At 36.6% G+C, this 11,306-nt stretch overlaps 1 protein-coding gene across 1 annotated transcript; it reads left to right on the top strand.

Moving 5' to 3' along the window:
* The first annotated feature begins 4,324 nt into the window (after positions 1-4,324).
* On the top strand, positions 4,325-7,579 carry LOC106876399 (40S ribosomal protein S3a). The gene is made up of 2 exons (XM_014924928.2): positions 4,325-4,863; positions 7,204-7,579. The coding sequence occupies exons 1-2, from the start codon at positions 4,384-4,386 to the stop codon at positions 7,516-7,518; spliced, it is 795 nt and encodes a 264-aa protein (XP_014780414.1). The 5' UTR covers positions 4,325-4,383; the 3' UTR covers positions 7,519-7,579.
* Positions 7,580-11,306: the final 3,727 nt, after the last annotated feature.

Here is an 11,306-nt window from a genome sequence, read left to right as displayed (position 1 = left end):
ATATATATACAAATGGAAGCTGGAACGGAAGTTCTGAAAGTGTTTCTTTTTTTATTAATGGTGATAAATGTAGATTAAATATATCTCAAATAAAAATGATTGCTTTAAGTTTTTTTTTTTTTTTCGTAGAATCGATAAGTGGGTAGGAAGTAAATAAAAATAGGACAGACATTAGAGTATATTTATTCGCATAAATTAAATTAAATCCATACTCCTTTACGACTGAAAGTATTAATATTAATAAAATATGATAATTATATTCGTGAATAATTAATATTTATCAATTTTTTTTTCGGACAAATATTATAATCAGCCGGATGCCTGTTGCATTTTGGGTAAAACAAGCGTTAACTTGACTGAGGAAAGATTCTGAGAATGATGGCATGTTTCTTTTTCTCAATTCTGTAAAACTGTAATTCGTATGAACCGAAAATTATTTGTTTTTATTTCTTTTTTCTCTCTTTTCTGAGAGAAAATCAGTTGGAAGCAGATGAAGTATATTTATTGAATATGACATTTAATTTAGTTTAAAGTAAAAAGTGATATTAAATTCTAAACCAATTTCTCTCAATTACAATTACATAACAGAAAAGAAAATCTCCAACCCGGCTAAACTTAGAGATGTGCGTCAGCAAAAGTATGTTAATAAATTTCAGAAAAGTGAGACTGCTGGCATGATTATTCGTTTCTGTAAACTTTATACATAACATTTATTGACAGATATGAGATTTAATGGAGGGCCTTTTTCTTTACTTTCTTTTTTATTCATCCCGTAACTTTTTCAAAGGAGCTTTTTTTTATTTATATATTTGTTTATACTATTTAGTCAAGAGGAGGAAGTGCAGCGCCCATGTTCAGAGCTTCCGAAACTAGTAAGTGTGAGTTGTCCTCATACCGAAGAGTTGACCGAATTCTTGCAGCTGAGTGGACCCTGCTGAGAGGTGGGAGTGTCTTATATCTATCGGCAACATACTTTATACATTGAGGTGTTAGATAGTCATATTAAACCGAATGGCCCATTAGTCTACCGCTCCAAATATGTTACACTCAATGTTCTCTGCCTATTAAATTTTACTGTGGTCGTGTTATGTAATGGGATTAAACCTGAAACCATGTAGTTGTGTAGCTAACTTTGTAACCGCACAAATATATATATGTCATTATGACTCACCAAATACAATAAAAGTTGTACTCAGTTAAGCTAACATTCTGACAGAAGTTATATGGGACGGAGGGTGTAACTTCTTTTTATTTCCTTTTTTTGATATTATATTTAAACAACTGGATCAACTTGGAAGGAAATGCCGATCTGTCACCTCCAGCTAAGACAGCAGTATTCTCTAGTTCAGTCAAAGACATGTGGCACATTCTGCATTGACACGAGTTCACCAACAATCATAATGGGAAATGTCTGCCACGATTGTTGGTGAACTAGTTACCTCTATTTCTGCCTTACCTGTTTATATGTTTGAAATTTACCTACAGATGGTGGAGTTTTGCCATTATGTTATCTGAGAATGCATCAATAAAATGCCGCTGAAACAGCTGTTGTGAATTTTGAACACTTGTGTTCTGTGCGTGTGCGCGCGCGTGTGTGTTGGGTACTTTTTTAATCCCCAGGAAGTTAGAAAAGTAACTTAAGAGCTGAAAATTTCATGAAACTCAGCCTATGAATAACTTGTGTAACTAACTTTTTGCCAATTAAAAAGAAAAGCACATATACTCCTGTATTGAATCCTATTTCCCTTGTTTGTTTCATTAAACCTACATGAAATACTCAAACATGTAAAATTAGAAAATGAAATAGTATATGGTGAAATCCTCTCATATAATGTTCTTTCCAACATTGGCAAAAAGTTAGCTACAGTTGCATCAAAATGTTTGCAGCTTCATTAGTTTGTATAACCAATACTCTTTTACTTGTTTCAGTCATTTGACTGCAGCCATGCTGGAGCACCGTATTCCAAGACAAGGTGAAGCAAACACGTCCTCTAATGCATACATACACAGAGCAAATAAGATGGGTTTATGTAGTTGCTAATGTTTATTACACTAGTGTTGCTTCTATTTCATATTTGAATGTGTATGTGTGTATGCATGCATGCATGTAAGTAAAAGAACACAAGTGGGATTTAAAATTTGCAGCAGCTGCTTCAGCAGAATTTTATTGATACATTCTTAGGTTACATCATTGCAAAAATCCACCATCATCAGGTAAATTTTAAACTCATAACCAGGTAAAGTAGAAACAGAAGATGACCCATTCATTAATTATCATGATGAACTTGTGATATTTTGAAAAAGAACAATAGAATCTATAGAGAAAATGAAGCCAATTTTACTTGGCTTGTTGGATCTTCTTCTCAAGCATAACATAATGTCAAAGATCTTGGTCATTACCTCTGTGAGGCCCAACACTCAAAAGGAACTTTTCACATGCCACCAGCATCAGCCGCTGTGCTTCAGTGAGGCCCAACAAGCAAAAGGTGCTCTTTACCTACCACCAGCATAGGTGCCAGTTACATGACACCAGCATTAGCCACGACTATGATTTTACTTGGCTTGACAGGTCTGCTCAAGCACAGCATAATGCCAAAGGTCTCAGGCATTGGTCATTTCTTCTGTGTGGCCCAAAGTTCAAAGATCATGTTTCACCACCTTGTCCCGTGTCTTCTTGCATCTACCTCTACCACAGGTTCCCTCCACAGTTAGAGATTGGTACTTCTTTACATAGCTGTCCCCATCCATATGCACTACATGGCGACACCTGTGCAGTCATCTCTCTTGCACACCACATCTGATGCCTCTTATGCCCAACTTTTCTCTCAAGATGCTTACAATCTGTCAAGCATGTACACTGACATTACACATCCAGCAAAGCATACTGGCTTTATTTTTTTCAAGCCTACTCATGTCCTTGGCTGTCACAGCTCATGTTTCACTACCGTGTAGTATAGCTGTTCGCACACAGGCATCATACAATCTGCCTTTCACTTTGAGAGAGAAGCCCATTGTTGCCAGCAGAGGTAGGAGCTCTCTGAACTTTGCCCGGACTAATCTTATTCTCACAGCTTTGCTCTTGGAGCATTCACCTCTGCTACTAACTTGGTCACTTTGATAATGGAAGCTATCTATTACCTCTAGCTTACCCTGCTGGTAATTGATGTCTATTTTCTGTACATTTTTGGTGTTTATTGCACCTGTGCATCTTCCACACACAAAAGCTATTTTTCCTGCTAACCTTCCTCTGATACTGCTACACTTCTTATGTGTCCTAGCTTACACCAGGTACATCTTATGGAGTTTCTACCTATGCCTTTTCTACAGATTGAGCAGAGTCATCTACCTGAAGGGATTTGTGATTTGTCTGCCTTCCTACTTACTAAGACTTTGGTTTTTGCTAGGTAATTCAAAGGCTCTTCAATTCTAGACCTTGCTTCCATACCTGAAACTTCTCTAGTTCAATTGGATTTGAGCTTTAAATTTGTGCGTGCATACTGCAAGAAATAACATAATTGGCACAGAAGTGTTAGCTAGTGTGTGTGTGTGTGTGCCAAAGGAAGTTATTTTATGGCATTTTTTCGTTTGAAGAAGCAAAGTTGTCAACTTGACATGTATGGGATCATATGATTGTTTAATTTCCATAAAAAATTTTTAAATTTCTTTATGTTTTGAAGAGTGTGTACGTATGTATATTTTTGTATGTAAATATATGTTTATATGTATATTTGCGTACTTATGTGTATTCGCATGTATATTTGTGTATTTACATACAGCCACAAAACATGCATAAATATAAACGATTCAGCTTTAAAAAAATTGAAGAAATTTTTTCACGGAAATTGTCGAAGAAATAGTTTCATTTTTCGTGTACGTTTACGAAAGATTCCCTAAGTTTGATTATTGCCATACACGAAGCCTCTCGGACCTTGAGTCATTTGTGTGACTTTTTACCGACTAAAAAATAAAGTATATACTCATATATTAAATTCTCTCGTTTGTTCAACCAAACCTGAATATATTCATTTTTAAGATTAGTAAATTAAAAAATAAGATTTTTATATTTTTAGAGGAAGAATCTATATTGCAATATACATTCTTGTTTAGTAAAAAAAAAAAAACGCCGTTCCGTACATGCGTAGGATATATTTTACAATAGGAGAAAATTAATTGTTAAAGGGAGGTAATTAAGAAATTTATTCCGTCAGAATAAGCGTTTGTCAATTCTCCTCTCACTCTCTCTCTTTTCACTGTATTCCGGAACTAGTTAGCAAATAACGACTACTCCCCTACATTCACGCTTAGAATTAACGAACACGAATGTGAGTTCACGTACCACGTGGCCTCTAATCGCTCTTCCTTTCTCACTTCTGAATATTAGCCATGGCGGTTGGTAAAAATAAGAGGCTTACAAAAGGTGGCAAAAAGGGTCAAAAAAAGAAAGCAGTAGACCCTTTCACGAAAAAAGATTGGTATGATGTCAAAGCCCCTAGTATGTTTAATATTAGGCAAGTCGGCAAAACCTTAGTAACTAGAACACAAGGTACTAAAATTGCCTCCGAAGGCCTGAAAGGCCGCGTGTTTGAAGTATCTCTAGCAGACCTTCAAAACGACGAAATTGCCTTCCGCAAGATGAAGCTGATCGCCGAAGAAGTTCAAGGCAAAAACGTTCTTACCAATTTCCACGGCATGGACCTGACCAGAGATAAATTGTGTTCCATGGTGAAGAAATGGCAGACTCTGATTCAGGCACATGTCGATGTACGAACCACTGATGGATATCTGTTGAGAATGTTCTGTATCGGTTTCACCAAAAAGAAGCCCAACCAAAACAAGAAGACATGTTATGCTCAACATGCTCAAGTAAGTTGTTGTTTTTTTTCTGTGATTGTTATGAAAATTGTTGCACTTAAATCCATGTTTTTGTTATAATTATTGTAATTTATGCGATCTAATATCGTTGTTGCTTATCTGAGGGGTAAATCTTCGACGAGGCAACGATTTGAAAAGAGTTATGTATGAAAAGCATTTTTTTTTTTTTACAAAATCATTGGGAATATTAATTGTTCGGTGCAATACCTCCGCCTGTAAATGATTTTCTTTTAAAAACCTTAGAATTATCGGACAAAACTTTATACTAATTACGATTGACATGCTCTTTTTGTCACAATTTACATTATCAGTGTGGTAGGAGATTTTCAAAATTCGTTCATAGGTGAAAGAAGGACCTAGGAAATGGAATTTCCATTGCTAAATAACCAGTGTTTTTGGAAATAATTACTGGAGATCTGATTTTCTTATTTAGATAGTAATGATTAGATTACCCACGAAATTTTACATAGCATGTTAAAATTACAGGACAACCGGCCGGCTTCTGGTATTGATGTATTTACTAATTTTATTACCGTTTCAATGCGGTAGAATTAGTTTGGTTAATGTTTAAGTAACAATGCTGCTAATGCAATGCAAATTGTTAAAATAAAAAGTAATCTTTCAACGCATATTGAAGTATTTTTACGATTATCCTAAAAATAACTTCGACTGTGGACGAAACATGTGTATATCTGCATTTTTATTATTACTCTTTAATATTAGTGATTATCGAAAATAAATTTTAAATTCATGTATGCAGGACACTGTAAAGCAGATGATAGTGTAACAGCACTTTCATACGAGTAAAAAAAAATACTAAGGGAATGTGGACGGCGTGAGGCCTAATTTTTGCTAATCCATGTTATTCTAAAGTTGAAATTTATTTTTCCTTTCTATATCGTCTACAATCGATCAAATAAAAATTAAGAATGGATATAGAGAATTCTAATCCCATTTTCACCGAATTGCTTGCGTTTTGCTGTAGTTAATAAGTCGGTTGAGTATTTAATAAATGTTACAGTTTAATTTAGATTTGGGGGCTAAATAAAAATGTTTCATTTATGTCTAAGAATCGATGGCACTTTCAGTGACTTCTATTGATGTAACTAGATTGAAAATAACATGTGAAGTTAGGCTTTTTTTTACAATATCAGAATATAATTTACGGATGACTTTTTGATAGGTAGTCTAATTGTTTTCCGACCGAATACATTCAGATTGTTGATTTCATGGGGGAGGGGTGTTGTAGATGACCTCGAAAATATTCTCGCCAAAAATATCCAATAATTTGAAACGTTTAGGTAGTTTCTTACAGCCTGAATTTCGAAAATCTTCAACTTAATTTTATGTGTAGCTTTCGATGTCGCTTCGTGTGGTCCCTTCAGTTTCGTACAGGAAGTCGTTGTTTACGTTCACATTCGATTACTCTACCTCACATGTGTTTTTTAAAAATAAGAAACAACTTAATCGTCAATTTATAAGAGATACAATTCCCCTGTGGCAGATAATTGCTGGCGTTGCACTGATTCTCTGTTGTCAACCATCCTTTCATTTCACTCGTACTTGCACAAAAAGCGGAGAGGCTGTGTAACTTGCAGCCTGTAAAAAGACGAGTTGGTCAATGTTGAGATGCTTTCAATCCTAGAGCTGAGAAAGAATTGAAGAGATTATGTAAGTTTGTGCATATTTCACCACTACTGGTTTACAGCTGGGCCAGGTAGCATGGCAAATTTTGAATATATTCTACAACAAAACAAATTTGTATTCATCTTGACCATGCATCAGCTTGTGATTGGAGCCTCGAGTTTCTTTTGTGTTTGCTAATTACAAATACGGAAGTTTTCTGGCAGTGTTGTGTTGTCTCATGAAGAAATCTCATCAACACCAAAGTGATATGACTTAATTAAAATAAAACTAGGGCTATTGTACTTAGATTATACTCTTGTATCCACTGAATAGTTGGTGTGGATAGTATACTATACCAAATACTTGCTTCAGGACCACAAAAAAATTAAACACTTCAGTATTCCTATTGACTGGGAAAGGTTTGCATAGTTAAGTTGAATAGTGATAATACAACAATCGCATCATCCATTTCAGGCCAGTAATAAACATGAATGATTTAGAAAGTAATCCATGGGAAGCAAAATGTTTGTTGTTAGTTTCCTGCATTCAAATGAACTGTATTCACCCCATTTCACAGAGGCTGTTTGAGAGTTTGCTTAGTATATTGGCAGTAAGATGCAAGGAGCTTGTGATCCTGTATCCTGTCATCTTTATTATATGCATGTTTTGCTTGTATGTTATATATTTACATTTTGTATTTTATAGGTAAAACTAATCAGGAAAAAGATGGTTGAGATCATCACCCGGGAGGTCACTGCTAATGACATGAAAGAGGTGGTCAACAAACTCATCCCTGATAGTATTGGCAAGGATATTGAAAAGGCTTGTCAAGGTATCTACCCTCTCCACGATGTCTTCATCAGGAAAGTGAAAGTTTTGAAGAAACCTAAATTTGATCTTGGTAAATTGATGGAGCTGCATGGTGAAGGCAAGAGCACAACTGGTGCATCTGGCACAGAAACTGGGGAGAAGGTTTCCAGACCAGAGGGTTATGAACCACCTGTACTAGACTCGGTTTAAATAATAAACTACCTCGAGGGAGGTGATTATTATTCTTGTATTTCTTTTATCAGACACACAACTGATTTGTTTGTTTTCTTTATTTTCGTGTATATATCAAATTTTGAATTGGGTTATTTTGACAAAGGCATAGCTGTTTGGTTAAGAAATTTATTCCTGAAAACATGATTATGCATTCCATCCCATTGTGAGGACACTATTGGCTGGTGTCCTACTGTAGTCACAAGTTTACCAATGCCTTGTGAAATTATTAGAAAGAAACTGCAGAAGCTTGTGTGTTAACGTACTTGTGGACAAGTTTGTCTTTCTGCATTTGGTTCATAGAGACATATTGTTGTTTGCTTGCAGTCCGCTGAAAGTAGGTCTGAAGTTCCTGACATTGTGGGGATCATACAAAAGTTGTTCATACAACCATTATTATTTTTAGCTGTAGTGGTGTCCCCTAAGATGCAGTACTTTGAACAGAAATTTTCAATAGGTACATACACTCTAGTTTCTTTCAGCAACATCAAGTACTCAAAAAAAAAAAAAAAATACTTGCACTGCTTGTGTGTAACTTAAGCATCTCTGGTATTTAACCATTGTCAAAGGTGCATCCCAATGACTAGGTTTCAAGATCACTAAGCTTGAATTCATTGTTGATTCTGCAAATAAATCAAACAATGCTGCTGTGTCATCTGAAAGGCCAGTCAATTGATTGTGAACAGTTCATTGACCATAATATATAAACAGAGGCGTAATTTCTTCTACCTGTTTTTTTGCTCCACATACCTATACCTGTTTCACATGTCTAATGGTGGGCTCTTGGCTGTAATTTTCCTTCTCTGTATGTCACATTACATAGGGTTTGTTTTTAACATTTCCAGCAGTGGTTCCCAAAGTGGGCAGTGAAAAGATCCAGTGGCGGGGAACTTTGAAGGAAAGGATGGGTTATTTGTGAAATACTGTCTTTAATTTGCTGCAGAAAATGGTAGGGATTTGTGATGGGTGGTGGTGGCCTGGGTGCAGCCCAAAAAGTTTTGGAACCACTGATTTAGAGGGTCTAAACAGTAGGTTATGGTAAGCGACTTTATTAAGGATCAGCTATCATTGATTGTTTTGACAAGCTGGCTGAATCAGCACATTGAACAAACTGCTTAGTAACATTTCTCCCAACTCATATTCATCGTTTTAGGGTGAATAAGGTAGCAATCAGGGTGTTGGATGTAATTGACTTAAAATTGCTGGATTTCTGCCAAAATTTGAAACAGTGATCATCATTTAATGTCTCTGTCCATGCTGGAAGGCTGCACCAGACTCCTGTCTGATTTGGCATGGTTTTCTACAGCTGGATGCCCTTCTTGGTGCCAACCACTCCGACAGTGTAATGGGTGCTATTTGCATGATGCAATTTTGTTCGGCTTGGTGGGTCTTCTTAAGCATATCATAATGCCAAAGGTCTTGGTCATTGCCTCTGTGAGGTCCAATGCTCAATCAAACAGTGCTCTTCACATGCTACAGGTGCCAGTTAAGTGAAGCCAACATAAGCTATGACTACGATTTCACTTCGCTTGACAGGTCTTCTCACGTACAGGATATTGCCAAAGGTCTCGGTCACTGGTCATTTCCTTTGTGAGGCTCAAAGTTTGAAGATTATGCTTCACCACTTCATCCCATGTTTTCCTAGATCTACCGCTACCACAGGTTCCTTCCACAGTTAGTGATCGGCATTTCTTTACACAGCTGTCCTTGTCCATATGCATCACATGACCATACCAGCACAGTTATCTCTTGCACACCGCACCTTATGCCTAACTTTTCTCTCAAGATGCTTACACTGTGTCGAACATGCACAGACATTGCACATCCCATGAAGCATGCTGCCTTCATTTCTTATAAGCCTACGCATATCCTCGACTGTCACAATCCATGTTTCACTGCCATGTAGCATGGCTGTTCACACACAGGCATCATACAATCTGCCTTTCGCTGAAAGAGAGGCCCTTTGTTGCCAGCAGAGGTTGGAGTTCTCTGAAGTTAGCCCAGCCTAATCTTATTCTCACAGCTATGCTCTCGGAGCATCCACTTCCACTAACTTGGTCACCTAGATAACGGAAGCTGTCTGTTATCTGCACATTTTCAATGTTGTGTCTGTGCATTTTCCACATAGAAAAGTCAGTTTCCCTGTTAACCTTCCTCTGACATTGCTGCGCCATTTATGTGTCCAAAGTTTATATCAGGTGCATCTTATGGAGTTTCTTACAAATCGAGCAGGGCCTCCTACCTGAAGGGATTTGCAATCAATTGATTGAATTCTGTCCATTAGAAATTGTTGCAGCTTAAACTTTTCATTACCATATTTCTGTTGAAACTTACTGTCTTTGTTTCAATTAATATAATATCTTTGACATTTATCCACTCTGTGATATAGTTGGCATCCAGCCATAAATACCATGCCAAAACCGATAGAGCTTGTTACAGTAATTCCCTGGCTTATGGGTTCCTGTCAAACTGTCCAACCCATGCCAGCATAGAAGACGGATGGTAAATGACAATGGATGATGGATCCAGTGATTGGATCATAAATTAACACGAAATTTTGATGGGAAACTTTAATTTATGTCACTTCAAAATAGGAAGTTTATATGATAGAGTGAGGGGTGGTCTCAGGTGAGCTGGTATCAAAAGGATTAATCAGGTAGGTCTATAATCAAAGGCACATTGGCCAGGAATATCCTGGCTTTCAGACATTGCTGTACTCGAGAAGACATGCCCACCACTACAGAGTTGAGATCCTGAAACCAATGTGCCATGTAAAAGGCATCCAGCCAAAACACCATGGTACTTGCTTTAGACACTGGCCTTGCCAGTTCCTGTCAAGCCATCCAACCCATGTTAGCATGGAAAATGAGTGTTGACAATGATGCTCTTCATAGAGATTGTCTTTTTTTTTTTTTTTTCAAGGACACATTAAAATGATAGGGTGTAATTTGGATTTAGCTGCTATTTCTAACAGGTTGAGTCTCCAAGTAGCGCTAGGGTCTTCATTGTCGTGTTATTTCCCTCTTAGCTACCAGGCTATACATCACTATGCTAACAACACAATAAATTTCCTTACTGACTCCCTCAGTGACCATGTTTATTTTTTTTCAGAGGACATTAGTTTGATATTGTCAGCAAGTTGTAACACACCTAATGAAAAATCACCTTGGATTTTTTTTTAGTAATGCAGTCCTGCCTGATGAGCTATGTATTATACAGCCTACTTCAAAAAGGATGGCCATACCTATTCTAAGCTAAAAAAAATACCACTGTACATTTGTAGGCCTGGAAAAGGGCTTTGATGCTAAGAGAACCAGAAGTAGCTGAATGGCTTGAAGGTACAACAAGTTGGGTTAGTGTGCATAGCAAGCATAATTTGGACCACGTAACTAATTGAAAGAATAATTTAGTAAACACATACAGCACACAATATATTATTTTAAGCAAACCATAACAAAAAAGATTATGAAGAGAAAGGAAATTAGAATAGGGCAGCTTTGAATTTGATAATGTGCACTTGCGGTACAGAAGCTATGTAGAACATGCCATTACTGACAGAAAACTGGGATATCAGTATAAAGTACATATGGAAATAATTTTATGATCTTCAGTTTGTCATATGGATAATATAATGCAGAAGGCAGTTGCAATGATAGGTGTCAGTAATACTGTTGTCAACAAATGAATTGTTGAACGAATAAAAAAAGACTTACATGTGGTTTCTTGATTTTGTTAAATGCCATAAAAGCGTTATATATAGTAACCCC

The sequence above is a fragment of the Octopus bimaculoides genome, chromosome 14 (genome assembly GCF_001194135.2).
Source record: "Octopus bimaculoides isolate UCB-OBI-ISO-001 chromosome 14, ASM119413v2, whole genome shotgun sequence".
Classification (NCBI taxonomy): Eukaryota; Metazoa; Mollusca; class Cephalopoda; order Octopoda; family Octopodidae; genus Octopus; species Octopus bimaculoides.
The sequence above is the reverse complement of the archived record's forward strand: the minus strand, read 5'-3'. Positions and strand labels throughout refer to the sequence as shown.

Bases quoted from the DNA above. Each gene is read 5' to 3' on its own strand.
- LOC106876399 (XM_014924928.2), top strand. From the start codon at position 4,384: ATGGCGGTTGGTAAAAATAAGAGGCTTACAAAAGGTGGCAAAAAGGGT. The intron at 4,864-7,203 runs GTAAGTTGTTGT...TGTATTTTATAG, and splicing joins GTTATGCTCAACATGCTCAA to GTAAAACTAATCAGGAAAAA.